The sequence below is a fragment of the Megalops cyprinoides genome, chromosome 2 (assembly GCF_013368585.1).
Source record: "Megalops cyprinoides isolate fMegCyp1 chromosome 2, fMegCyp1.pri, whole genome shotgun sequence".
NCBI classification, from domain to species: domain Eukaryota; kingdom Metazoa; phylum Chordata; class Actinopteri; order Elopiformes; family Megalopidae; genus Megalops; species Megalops cyprinoides.
In genome coordinates this window covers 8209733-8224629 of record NC_050584.1, presented here as the reverse complement: position 1 = coordinate 8224629, position 14897 = coordinate 8209733, and the positions used below count along the sequence as shown (strand labels likewise).

The 14897-nt window shown below is 39.8% G+C and overlaps 1 protein-coding gene across 1 annotated transcript in view; it reads left to right on the top strand.

Moving 5' to 3' along the window:
* Window positions 1–14897, top strand: part of sugct (succinyl-CoA:glutarate-CoA transferase) — a 104059-nt gene that overhangs the window by 33958 nt on the left and 55204 nt on the right. The window contains exons 11-12 of the mRNA XM_036522077.1: window positions 2257–2354; window positions 3268–3370. Of these exons, the coding sequence (XP_036377970.1) occupies window positions 2257–2354; window positions 3268–3370 (201 nt within the window). The remainder of the gene's footprint in view (window positions 1–2256; window positions 2355–3267; window positions 3371–14897) is intronic.

The following is a 14897-nucleotide window of genomic DNA, read 5'->3' as shown; positions in this document are numbered from 1 at the left end:
TTACCACCTGTGTTATTTTCTTCTTGATCTGTGGTGTTGCAAAGAAAGTGCATTGTGAATGGTAAGGGTGGTAATCTTTGTTCTGGTGCTTAGAAATCTTTGGACTGGTGTGGGGAGCTAGAGTTGGCAGGGGTAGGAGACCATGGTGAGAGCTGGCAGGGTTATGAACTGGTGCTAGTGAGGGTGCTTTGTGTGGTGAGTGGTATAGGGCAGGGGTCACCAATTACTTTTCACCAAGAGCCAGTTTCAGAGAATGAGGGGAAGCCAGCTGAGATATTTCAGTTTACCACCCCCCCCCCCCACCCCCCCAACCCCACCTTTCCCTTGATCACAAACTAGAAAACATAAGTATGAATTTAGCTGCAAACACTGATTAAGGGGGCCAAATGCAAGCAAAAGCACTAATGAAAAGAAAATTTGTGTCTATAAAAACATTGCAGTCATTTTAGGATTATGCCACACTTCATGATATGTAGAATTCACAATTTTCTGCACCATTATTCAGATCAGTGATTCCGAGGTTTCAAAGGCAGTGTCCTATACATTGTATCAGCAAGTTGACTGTATTGGTGTTTGAATGAGGAGTATTATAAAAAAATGCCATTTTTAATCACAGTAATTAAAAATAAATAAAATAAACCCTGTATAGTAACCTAGTAACAATATCATGTGACCTGGCAATGCAATTTTGATTTCAACATGCATCTTATATACCTTTAAATGTCTGCAACATTTAAAATGTTAAACATTTTTACAGAATTGTCCAGGATTCACAGCAAAATTAGTTTGAGCTCCAGGTTCAGTACACCTCTCAATGGATTAGCTCAGTATGACTGTTTCATTAAGGAAATATTTTTGACACATTTTTTTTTACAAAGGAACATCCAAAGAACAAATTATTGAAAGTTACAAGTCATGTCAAATGGTTTAGTGGTAGATGGTGTTTAGTGCTACACATAACATAGTAAATATTAGTAAATTTCAATGGCTCAACCATGTTTTTTAACATATTGCCATTTCAAGCCAGTGCAAGCATTAAATTGATTGACTTCTTGTGAACATTGTTTCTAATGCAGAAACTGTCTTTCAATAATTTTTAAATAGTCCAATGAGCATGTTACTGATTGCAGATCTGCTTTGATTACAAATTGCACATCGATAAATAGTTTCAGAAAAGTGTTTTTTTTTTTTTCAGAAATCCAAGATGGTAGAAAATCCAATATGGTGGACTTTGTAAATGTAATTTCTGTAATAAAGAGTGAGTATAGTGTAAAGAGTGGCAGTATTTCAAAGTGGGTACAAGAGCCATTGCAGTTGAATTAAAATTGGAGAAGAGCTTCCATGTGTGGTGTAGAGGGATGTTTTTGAAAATGTCTTGCTAAGGCTGCCAAGATGCCTCACTGGGGCTGAAAATGTCCTGCTATGGCTATAAGAATGTTCCAGCAAGACTAACAGTGTCGCTAAGTCTCAGCTATAGTGCTTGAGTTTATGGTCCAAGCCAATGGATTTCCTAAAATGTAAACAGCAATCCTAAGTATATTTGAAACAGAGAGCAGCGTTTGGTGAATTGAAATAAGATGGTTTCTCTAGATGTGGTCCTACATGATGATCTGGCGAATAATTACATGGTGTCAAATTTTGTTCAGATATCCTTGAAATGAAATAAACTATGAGATTATGTATGTTTCAATTCTAGATAAAATTAAACTTCTTTTAATCTTTAAATCTCAGTGTCTGAATGTCTGTCATTTCATCTAGTCTTTCTTTTCATAGAATTAAGAGCAGTTGGTGCCTTACTCAACATCTTTTATTGAATGGAACTTCATGTGCAGTCTCTAAGATGACTTTTTACTGATTGTTATGTCTAGAGTACTAGCATCCCTGCTCTTAGCTAGCCTACCAGCTACATGATTATGTATGCTTTCATTTCTTTTTTTAAACAGTGTTTGTGACCTATAACATCTACATTAAATTTGATACTGAGTTAGTAACGAAGAATCATTTCTACACACACACCACAAATTTCCTTGGTATCAGTATCTAGAGATAATTTTGTAAGTTTGTGGAATACTTCAAAAAAGGAGGCAAATGAAAATCATCTTTTTAGCAATTTGACATGAATATAAATTCTAAATAGCTCATATCATCTTATTTTTTTCATTCCACGTTGTATGAAAATGTATGATTTGCAGTAAAAATCATAGACGGTGAAATTGCCGGTGTCTGAATATAATGAATAAACTGCTTTGTGTCCAGGTTTTGAATCTTAGCAGCCTAGCAGATGACCCCAAGTACAAAACCAACAAGCTGAGAGTGCAGAACCGAAAAGAGCTGTTGCGGATCCTTTCTGAAAGGTACACAGTGCCCATCTTCACTAATGGCAAAAACGCTGTTGCTCTGTGCTTGCTAACAGTTATTTTTCTTAAACTGTTATTGCTAAGATGAAACCAGTGGTGACATGTATACGTAATTCCAGTGAGATCTGCGTGGTCTTGAGCTGCCAAAAACTGTTTTCTCTTTCTGCAAAAACGCTACATAGTTACCATGGACATAGATGGCCCCCCTCCCCATCATTAAGTAAAACTTCATCATGGCAATATCTGGTGGTCCCTCTGGAAGGTGAAGCACTGAGCCAGTGACTCAGAGTCACATACTGGGAATTTGTCTGATAGCCTGGTCTAAGCCCACTGGATGATTATTGTCTTAGTGCACAGAATACCTGTTGCTTATTTGCAAACCCCCATGGAACCCTTTCTTTGTAGGGGAATTGAGGCGCACTAGACAAAGCAATCATCTGTTGCAAACCTTGTCACACACAGACTTGTTTATGTAAAAGTTTTTTGTCTACACAACATGGCCATGAAAGAGTTGTGGCTTAGAAGAGGGTGAATTGTGAATAGTGAATAGTGAATTGGGACCTGAGCTGCTCTTGTCCTTGGTGTTTGTGAGTTGTGTGTGCGTGCGTGAGCCTGCATAGGTATTTGTGAGTGTGGTTGCCAGTGTGTGTGGGTGTGTGTGTGTGCATGTGTGCGTATGTGTGTGTGTGCACATATGCATGGGATGGAGAGAAACAGCCTGTGATCTGCTCTGAAATTGTTCTTTGCTCAGGGCAGGATGAATGCAGGCCTTCCAAGAACCACATGTGCATTGCATTTTTTGGATGTTGTTGACTCTCTGGATCTGGCCCAGCTGTGGCCCCCTTTTCTTTCTGTCATTTTAAAATGTGCGGTGCACAGTTCAAACCACAGAGACTTTGTTTGTTCCTAGATTCTCAGAAAAGAGGACAGGCGATTGGCTGGGAAAGTTTGAGGGGACCGGCGTGCCCTGCGGCCCAATCAACAGCATTCAGCAAGTCTGCTCTGATCCGCAGGTCAGTCATTCCTTTTTACACTGTTTATTTGCCAAAGACAGACTTCAATGAGATCTGCAACTTTTTTTGAAGTATTCTCATGTTCAGGGAAGGTTCTGAAATCCATTCAGCAAAACAATTATTCACAGTCCTGATGTTGCAAACAATTCTTTTTACTTACCCCCTGCATATTTTCATTGAGGCCTCTTTTGCTGAACTTCTGGTGGTAGAACAAATGGATTGGTTCGTTGCAACTAGCACTGAAGTTGCACAGATGTATTCAATCTGTCTTACTTCCTGAAAAACCAGGAGAAAGTAAAAACAAGTTATTATTCTGGTCTCACAGCATATGAGTGAATTAAAAACATTGATCATGTGTTAAAATTGTACTCCCTAATTGTGGTTGCCCAAGGTGTATGTGATGTGATTTATTTGACATTTTATGCAGTGTGCACACAAATTGGTTGCACCCTCTTTGGGTAAACAAAGCTGATTTCGTGATAGTGGACAGTCTGGACACAACCATAGGAACATAAAGTACTTGCACAGTTCAGAAGAGGAACAAAAATGGTCACTCAGAGCCTTAATACAAAAACAAGGATCAGTGACTAAACATGCAAACATGCAAGTAATAATGAAATATGCAACTGTCACTTAACCCCATGCTGTCTTTCCCAAACAAGTAAATGTGATATTTTACACAAAGCTTACAAGACCAAGGAAATAATAAGTGAAGAGGAGCTCTGTGAGAGACGAAAGGTCTGTCTACTGTAGATATTGCAAACACAAGAAAGATCAGCACTGCCTACAAGATCACTAGGTGGCACATAAAATGAAGCAGTCTATCACCATTAAGGACAAATATGAAACATTATTACAGGAGAATACGAAGCCAGCCAAATGAGTCGTGTACTTTGGGGAGTTGTTGAACTGCCCTGAGCCAGACAAATCAGTCAGCTACCAGAATACTGTGACTTTGATATAGACACCAGACCATCAACCAAAAATGACATTGAAATTCCAATAAAATTCAATAAAATCCATGGTATAGATTACATCCAGATTAGAAATTACAGTGTCCATTTTAGGACATCTTCTGTCTTTTGGCTCTGTCTAGAATCTACCCACCAGGAAAAAAAAAGTCAGCCATTGCTCAAGTCAGCCTCTGCCTCTGAATGCCTGAGAGTACCTGTCTTAGCTGTAATTTAAATTTAATGTTAATCTTGTTTTATACTAATAATTTCTGATTATTCATGACATTGTATAAAAAAAGGTTTATGGAGTATAAATAACGCTCATATAGTCCTGTGTAAAAATAAATTCTTATTACCTTAAAAAGATAATAGTAAGATTTATTTCGTATTTATAGATTCATTTGCACTACATAAGTTACATGCTTTATAAATATTTATTTTCTGATCTGTTTTTGAGTTTTATTTTCTGCAATGCAACAGATTCAATCTTAAACTTTAAACACATTTGAATGTTCTAACAAAAGGCAGTAACGTAAAAGTGTGCATTTGGAGTCTTTTGAAGTAACTTTGCCATGTGCTGGTTGATGACTCACTACTGCAGTGCGCTTCACTTCTTAAGATTCAGGAACTGTCTTGAGATAAAATGGAAATGTAGCCACTGCATCCTTTGAATATTTACTATATATTTCAATTTATGCTTGATATTCATAAATCATTGATTGCTTGAGCCTAGGTTTCACATTTTTTATCATATCTTTTCCAATTGTTGAATTGAAGGGATCTATAAAATACTTGCATGATACAATCACAGTTCTTAGACTGCAAGTTTAAGCAGGAGGGAGCAGACAGTTGAGTAAAAACTGTTTAAATATTCACTTCATAAATATATTTTAAATGTACAAAGTATGTCATGGATAAAGTTGGGGAAGGTATAATGAAATGTTTATGGGTTTAACTACTTTTGCTCACAAGATGAAAACATTAGCACTGATCTCCAACTGAGATGAGCATATTTTATGTGATTACAATGTAATTGACACAGTTCATTAAAGATGTCTACACTGTGATTGATGTGGTATATTGGGGCTGGATGTCTAACAACTACTCTCTCACACACACACACACACAGACACACACACACACACACACACACACACACACAGAGCCCCACACACACACACACACACACACACTAGGGATGTGTATCTCCATCACTGAGGCCGTTGCAATACACATCTCCGTGCATTGCCAATGATCTGATACATTAAAGATACATATGAAGCAACTACTAATGCGATACGATATGATTCACCCCTATTGCGATGCAGTGCGATTCGGCATGATTTGATTCAACACAATGCGATACGACCCATTCAACACGATACGATGCGATGCAAAAGAATGTTATGCTATTCAATGTTATGTTATTCAATATGGTACAGATAGTTTGATTTTATTTTTTTGGTTCTTCTTAAGCAGACAGCAAATCATAAATTAACGAAAAAAATGCCATTACAATCCGAAGTGTTGCCAAACATTTGATTTGTAGCAATTTGGTGGAACGTGTAGCTCTTCCTCCTCCATGATAAACTGTGACTTGCCCGAGACGAGAATTGGTCACTGACAGCAGTGGAGATGAGAGAGGGCGCTTGAGAAACAGTTTAGAGGGGAGGAATCAATCTAAATATAAAATTATTGGTCACAAATTATTGATCACATTTCTAAATAATAAAGGCATAGGGCCTCTACTAATAATTATTTATAAATAAATAAATCCGATGCAAACATGTTAGGAACGGTGCATCCCAAATTGGATCCGGTGCACACTTTTTTAATATGGGCAATCGCATCGTGAACTTTTTTGCCGGTACACTGATGCAAATCAGTGAATCTTAACCATCCCTAACACACACACACATTAATGTTAATATTAGATATTTATAGTACACAAATTCAGTTACAGATGTGTAACTGGGAAATTGTAAGCAGATGTGGGAGTGAATAAATGAGGGGTATCTCAAGGAAAAATTCAGTTCAGGAACTGTGCATCTTCCAGTATGTACCTCAACCTCATTCCTAGTAAAATTGTGTCTTGCATACAGTGGATCAATCAGACTTATTTAGCTTTATTTACACATTGTAACCAACAATATCTAAGTTAAAAGTTCAAAAAACTATTTAAATTGAAAAACTTTCGTCTTGGTTGGATACGTCTGCACATCCTTAAATTAATACTTGATGGAGGCACCTCTTGCTTTGATTACTTCAGTGATTCTGTTTGAAAAGTCTGTACCTGTCTGTACCTTCTCACATCTAGATTTTGCAATTTTATCCCATTCTTTGCAGTAGACTTTGAGTTCACTTAAATTGTGAGGGGACTACTTATGAACAGCTCTTTTCAGGTCAGTCCAAAGATTTTCAATGGGGTTGAGGTCAAGGCTTGAACTGGGCCATTCCAGGACATTAGTCTTCCTTTTTTTAGCCATTCTACTTTGCATTTGGCTGTGTGCTTTGGGTCATTGTCATGCTGAAAAGTGGAATTGTTCCCCATATAGTCACCTGTTTTCAGAAGGTAGCAGGTTTTTCTGTAGTCTTTTGGTATTTTTCTTTATTCATTTTCCCCTCTGTTCTCACCAGAACTCCTGTCCCTGCTGCCACCTCCAGGCTTGACAGTAGGGACTGTGTTCTTAGGCTAATTGGCTGTGTTGGCTTTGCAGCAAACATATCTTCTGAAATTAAGGCCAAAAAGTTCTATCTTAGCCTTATCAGACCACGAGAGAAGTGGCTTCCATGGGGCTTCCACAAAGGCTTCCACCCTAACCCAAAGCTCAGCATCGTGGAGATCACATTAAATTATTGCTATGTGAATTTGGTGGCCAGTCCTTGCCATGAAGTCCTGCAGCTCTTTTAATGTTGCAGATGGCCTCTTGGTGGCCTTCTTGCAAAGTCATCTACCTCGGAGGGATGGCCTGATCTAGGTAAGGTCGTGGTTGTGCCACATTTAATGTATTTCTTGATTTTTTTTTTTTTTACTGTGTTTCATGATATATTTAAGGCCTTTGATATCTTTCATAACCCTCTCCTGATCTGTACCTTTCAACAATTTGAGATGTTTTGAGCTCCTTGTTGCCCGTAGTGTTTTCCTTACACTGGCATAAACCGAGAAATGACCTAACAGATAAACCTACAAGAGCAGCTGATGTTATCCTGAACTCAGAATCAGAATCATGTCAGTTGGTCAGAGGTGTAATAAGTTAGCTTTGGACATGATTTGTATGGTGAATGGTTAGACCTGAGCACAATTACAACTCCCATTATAAAGGCTGCATAGACTTGAAATTTAAATTTTAACTTCAAATTAATACTCAGAAATGTTTTGCCTTTCTTTTTACAGTCATACACCGCTTAACGTCCACGATACGTTCTGTGAAATAGGACGTTATGTGATTTGGATGTTGTGCGAACACCATACTGTATACTTAGCAAACCTATATGGAGTAGGCTACTGTAGCCAAGATACTGTAAACTTATAGTACTGTACTGTATTTCAACTGATATATCTGGTAAAGTAAGTAGACTGTAATATCTCGCAATCTCTTTATTTCCATGAGACATGAGATACACGTGCTGCATGCGGGAAGCGTTGCCTTCATTACATCCGGTTACGTCCGCTACGTCCCGTTCTGCGATCGGGATTTTTAAACTTTATTATAACCTTATGGGACTATGGATGTATATGTTGTCCGAATGGATGTTAAGCGGCACATGACTGTAGAAGCCTTTGGCCTTTTCTTGATTTTCACAATTTCCAGTGACTCTGCATTTGTAAATTTGTCTTCCCTTTAGAGCTTTTTAAACATCTCTCCAAATATGGAAAGCTGCTATATAGTATTTCATATCTCATTCTTATCGAATCGGATTGAAATTGAATCGTTAACTTGTGAAACGGAATCGAATCGAATCGGGGCATCTGTGCCAGTACCCAGCCCTAGTTAATACTGTACAATACTAAACATAATACACGTTAATTCACTGTACCATTATACGCCTGGCAGCGCAATCGCTTTATTTCCATGAGACATGAGATACACGTGTTGCGTGCGGGAAGCGTTGCCTTCATTACGTCCGGTTACGTCCGCTACATTCCGTTCTGCGATCGGGTTTTTTAAACTTTATTATAACCTTATGGGACTACGGACGTATATGTGAACGGACGTTGTCTGAATGGACGCTAAGCGGCGCGTGACTGTACTTTGATGTTATGGGCTACCATGGCTAAATGAAAGTGGAAAGAAATTAATTGGTTTAATGGGTTCTTATTTCAGGTCTCAAGGCAGTAAAAACAAGACATTTTGAAAGGGTGTGTACACTTTCTAGATCCAACGTATGTTCACCACATATGTTGGCCAGATTTGTGAAATGTGTCACCCCCACAACATTTCAGGTCTTATTGACCTTAGGAGTGTAAAAGGCTGTAAGGGGATTGGGAGGAAGGTTCCTCTGATTCTATGGACTGCATATTTACTGGTTATGAGCACGTAATCCAGAATAAAATCAAGCACCAAAGTTATGGCCTGGACCTTCACTTGGTTTTAGGATCATATTATTAGAAGTTTATTATAAACACTGAATTAGCTTCCATTCCATTCAACTGCGGATTTTGAGTATAAACTGGAACGGTCAACCGGTTTGTGCATAGGAACTTTAGATAAAAGCTATTTTGATTTCATTGATTATAGACAATGAATACAGTTTGTACTTTAGCTAATCAGCAATGAAAAGGACATCTTGTTTCAAAAGAGATAGCTGCGGTTGCTCACCCCAAAATAAACCACTCCTGTTGTTTAGAACAACTGCCAAATGTTCATATGCGAGTCTTCCCCTTGTCATTTTAGTGCAATTCTCAGCCCTTGGTTCTCACCAGCTGCTTGCTACAATATGACAGATAATTAGTGACCCTGGTGTAGTGTCACTGAGTAACTTTCATCAGCTATTTACAAGTGAGGACATATGTCCTGACCCAACTAATGGCAGACCTTCAAATACGTTCAACACAACAGCCATGTTTAAACAGATGTTTGAAGCAGTAGTGGCCTGGATGGCCCAGCCTGGGACTTGTCATTGCCGTTACCCCACCTTAGTCGTTACGTGAGCACTTCCCTTAACAAGTTGAAGAGTTTCGCTTGTAAGGTTCAAGGTGGTCAGACCCCACAGTAGAGACATCCCCCACTGTCACAGTGTAGGATATGAAGGCCCCTGTGTCATGTGGCTAACTGCCACCTTACCTGCAGTCTGTCAGATGGGAGAAATGAAATGTGAGTAAATTAGTTTACTGCTCATCTGACGTATCCCTTTTACATGCCTTGCAACCAAAAGTGTTTCTCACACAAGGTAACACAGCTGCCATGAAAAAGTGCATTGGCAACCTCATGCTTCATTGGGTCTGTCCACTTGCTCATGTCCAGGGGCTTGATGTCATTGTTATGGTCTCATTCTTGGCTAGACCCAGATCACCTGTGTAATCTGTTGCTCATAATCAAAACGGCTCTGTTTCTGTGCTGCTCTGAAGGTTATGGATCCCAGATTTCAGCACTGTCGCCTGGATTCAGGCATTCCTCAGTCACACTGTCCTCAGATCAGAATGTTTTGAATATCTGATTAAGGAAAATACGTAAGGAATAAAATATAGATAAGGCAGGCAGCGGCAATAAAACTGACAGTGATAAATGTTTAGGAGAGGTGGAACGCAATCAGTTGCTCATTGCAGCGTAGTGGTTTAAGCCTTTCTTTAAACGGATGACGCAAAAAGGTTTTTACATTTTACGATCAAATTCAAAGCTGGGCAGTGTTTCCTGCTTTGGCTCCTTAGTAAATAAATAAACTCATGATTAGCATATATAAAAGTGTTAAAAAATGAAGAAATGAAAGAATGTTACGGTCAGTAAATTTAGATCAAATAGCAAAGGGCAGACTCAGGAGGTTGTATGTTTTCCACAAGTGGTGTTGTCTTTGGATCAGGATCTCCACTTGGGGGGAGTGGAGCACAGAGAGTGCTGTAGGAGACTTTGGAGTTGTGACAGGGTCGGGGAAGGGTCTGCCCTGAATTAGCAAGTGTGTCTATGAGCTCGTCTGAGTGTTGAATCTCAGCCTGATACTGATATCCACTGACTAAGATGAGTATCTTGAGAAATCCACTTGACGTAATTTCAGCTCAGTTTCTTATAAGGGTATGCAAACCCACTAGACCATCTTAGAGGAAAAAAAAAATTCACATTTAAATTTTTCTTACAGTATTTTGCAAGCAGATACAATGAAGAAATGAATGTCGTTATTGTTTTGAAGGCTTGTGTAAATTATTTAAAAGGAGTTTAGCCTCATGCTTAAACTCTTATGTTGTCTTGAATGACTTCATTGAGTGTAAATCCCTGTTATTTTTACTTTACTGTACCATGGGCAAAATTAACAGTAATGCTGTAGTTTGATTTATTGCTTGTATCATCCTGAACGCAAATAGAGTGCTATGGAATTAAAACAGGAGAAAAATCACGGCCATGGTCCCACTGAGTTTCGGCAGGGATGTACATCACTCTCCACATAAGGAGGAATTCTGTGTGTGTCCCTGCATTCAGGAATTGCTTTGGAAGAAAAGAGACAGGAGTTTGCTTCATCCAAAGTTTACCCACCAAATTCCACTTGGTCCTTAGAAAATGTCATTGTAAAGTGACACATTTCACCATTATGTAATTAACTTGCACTCACTGAGCACGAGCCTGCCCATGTACCACAACTGTACACACACTGTGTTATACACACACTGTGGGACCAGCACAGCAGAGCAGGTAGTCTCTTTCTCTTCCACCTTTTTGATCACAGTATTGCTTTTCTCAGGTAGCCGTGCCAATAGGGGTCGCTTTTGTAAATATGGTTTGATTTTGTTTCACTTTATCTTCCTGCCGGTTTTGCAATAAGTTGCCCACATTGACTGTCTCCTCTGGTATGAAATTGGGGGTTAATCTAGTTCGTGAGAGGAAGCTGGCCACTAGCACTGTTGCTAGAGTCATGTGGATATGCGACTGTATGCGCTCAGCCCAGACCTTTGCGTGATTGTGTAAGATTAATATCGCTGGCTGGAGGGGTTAGATAGAAATCCAGGGATGGCCACAAAACAGCCCTCTACTACAGCCTCGCCCCAGTCTGAGTCACTAAGCGGAAGACGCTCCTGGCCTTAGAGAATCGTTTGTCTTACATCTCCCTGGAATTCAGACTCTCCTGATTTTCAGGAGGAGAGAGTGAGAAAACGGGAGGAAAATAAGGGTAGTTTAGAAATGGGGATTACACTGATGAATGTTAAAACGGTATCCACCCATCTCACACACTACGGTCATCCTCAATTAGTGTGAACAGCTGTTTGTAGAAACTGAATACCTCAGTGGGAATTTAAGGGTCTGGTAAATGAATACACTATACTGTGCGCAACGCACCCTGGATGAAAATGACTGATAGAAGAACCAACTCTGTTTATTCAGAGTAACACTTTGGGGATCAGCAAGTTCCTGAATACATCAGTTCTGAGGTTGAATAAAGGTTAGGGTCAAAGTATAAGTCCTTTAGTAAATACCGTTATCAACAATGAATTGCAGCAACTGGTGTATGTATATGAATACCAGTACAGTACAATACAGATTAATTATAGTAATTATTTGCTTGTAAACAATACATACACAGTTCTGAAATAAAGGTGAAAGTTCCCATTTGCATGGGATACAGTCTTCAGATCCCACTGAATAGGGAAATCCACAACTGCTATATTTTACCCACGGCTGACATATGCACAAAGAGGGATTTGCTCTTAATACAAAAACACATTTATGTGACAAAATATTGAAATAAACAAGTCACAAATGTGTGTATTTACATAATAACAGGATTGGACAAAGTGTTAGAATAAGTTTTAGTCATCTGGGTTACCAAACAGTCAGCTCATTTAGCCAAGAACACTCTTGACAGCTCAGAGTTTTTTACAGTGTAACATTAAAAAATGAAAATTTGAAATGGGCAAACCATAATGTACAAGCAAATTTAACAGGGTAGAATTCCTGGAGTCATGGTTGAATGTGACAGGTTCTCTTTAGTATTTGCGAACGTTGGAGAATTGGAAAGGGATATGGAGATCCTACAAGCAGAACAAGTAAGCAAGTAAATTTACATTTTAGGATATGCCCATCAAATCAAATTCAAATTCAAGATCCTGGTTTTAAAGGGTACTCCAGTCTAGATTTCTCCGTAACTCCAGTTCATCATCAAGCCTTACAAAAACCTGGATAATCTACTGTATAGTATTAGCCTAATATATACTATACGGCCATCACACCTATTTGAGCTTATTGGACATCCCATTTCAAAACCATGGGCATTAATATGGAGCCCCCACCCCCTTTGCAGCTATAACAGCCTCCACTCTTCTGGGAAGGCTTTCCACAAGATTTTGGAGTGTGTCTGTGGGAATTTGTGCCCATTTAGCTAAAAGAGCATTTGTGAGGTCAAGCGCTGATGTTGGACAAGAAGGCCTGGCTCGCAATTGGCTCGTAAAAGGTGTTCAGTGAGGGTTGAGGTCAGGGCTCTGTGCAGGCCACTGGAGTTCCTACCAAACTCGTCAAACTATGTCTTTATGGACGTTGCTTTGTGCACAGGGGCACAGTCATGCTAGAACAGGAAAGGGCCTTCCCCAAACTGTTGCCACAAAGTTGGAAGCATACAATTGTTTAAAATGTCTTTGTATGCTGTAGCATTAATGTTACCCTTCACTGGAGCTAAGGGGCCAAGCCCAAACCGTGAAAACCAGCCCCAGACCATTATCCCTCCTCCACCAAACTTTACAGTAGGCACTGTGCATTCCAGTAGGTAGCGCTCTCCTGGCATCTGCCAAACCCAGATTCGTCAATCAGACTGCCAGATAGTGAAGCGTGATTCATCACTCCAGAGAACGCGTTTCCACTGCTCCAGTGGAGTTCAGTGGCGGTGTGCTTTGCACCACTCCAGCCGTCGCCTGGCATTGGGAATAGTGATGTTGGGCTTGTGTGCAGCTGCCATGGAAACCCATTTCATGAAGCTCCCAATGAACAGTTCTTGCCCTGATGTTGCAGCCGGACAGTTTGGAACTCTGTAGCGAGTGATTCAACAGGATAGGCGGTTTTTACATGCTACCCGCTTCAGCTCTCGGCAGCCCCGCTCTGTTAGTTTGCATGGTCTACTGCTTCGGGACTGAGCTGTTGTTGCTCCTAGACGCTTCCACTTGACAATAATAGCACTTACAGTTGACCGGGGCAGATCTAGCAGGGCAGAAATTTCACGAACTGACTTGTAGCAAAGATGGCATCCTATGACAGTGCCACGTTTAAAGTCACTGATGTCTTCAATATGACCCATTCTACTTCCAGTTTGTCTATGGAGATTGCATGGCTATGTGCTTGATTTTATGCACCTGTTAACAATCAGCGTGGCTGAAACACCTGAACTCAATAATTAGGAGAGGTGTCCACCTACTTTTGGTCATATAGGCCCTGTTTACACTTGGTTTTAACATGCGTCTTGGGCGATCGGATCACAAGTGGACAGCCGAGACACATCGCCGTTTACACCTGTGTCTAACATGCGTCTCCAAGGGGTCCAGCTGACCACTTGTGTTCAGATTTCATTACTGCCTACGTCACCCCGCCTACGTCAGTCTCCATTGTCTGTCACCAGATTTGTTTAGCAGGGGCTAGCTAAGAAAACAAACATGTTTCAAGAACTAATATATGGGCTATTCCAACTGTTGAGATTAGCAGGACAAAGTCATTTGCGACTTGCAAAAGAGCGCAGGACAAGACGAAAAAGGAAGGATGTTAGAAAAGCATTTTTTCGAGCGATGGCGCGCTGTTACCAAAACAACCGCCACGTCCTGCATTGATGACGTATTTTCCTGTTACGTCCTTGTTTGGGACGCATTCAGGACGCATTAGAGTTTACGCTACAAAAGATATGTGGTCAAATGCGTCCCAGACCACCTCGGCAAGTGGTTTGAGTGATCAGATCACAATGCATCTTAGTGGCCATTTACACTTGTATTTAGTGCCGTCCACTTGTGATCTGATCGCCTGAGACACATTTTAAAACCAAGTGTAAATGGGGCCATAGTGTATATTGTTTGCTTACAAGTTGTTCTGTTGGGTACTGCATATCAAAATGTAAGTGTTAGGTTTGTTGTAGTATACAAAATAAAGTGTGTAGTGTTGTGTTGATTTATTTTCTTTTGTGTCATGAATTATTTCATACATGATGTATCATTTTTGAGACCAAGGTACAGTGATAGAAATGCTAATTCCTGGACCTAGTTAGTAGGATGTGATGTAATGTTACTTTTATGGGCATTTGTTTGGCATCATGTGAATATAAGAGTTTTTCTCTTTTAGATTTGAATAGTCTCCATACTTATCCAGACATTCCCATCCAGAGCAGCTTACAAAAGGTGCAGTAGGGCTAGGCAAATATATACTGAATCATTAGTGCCATTCTTGAAATATATTGCCAAAGTG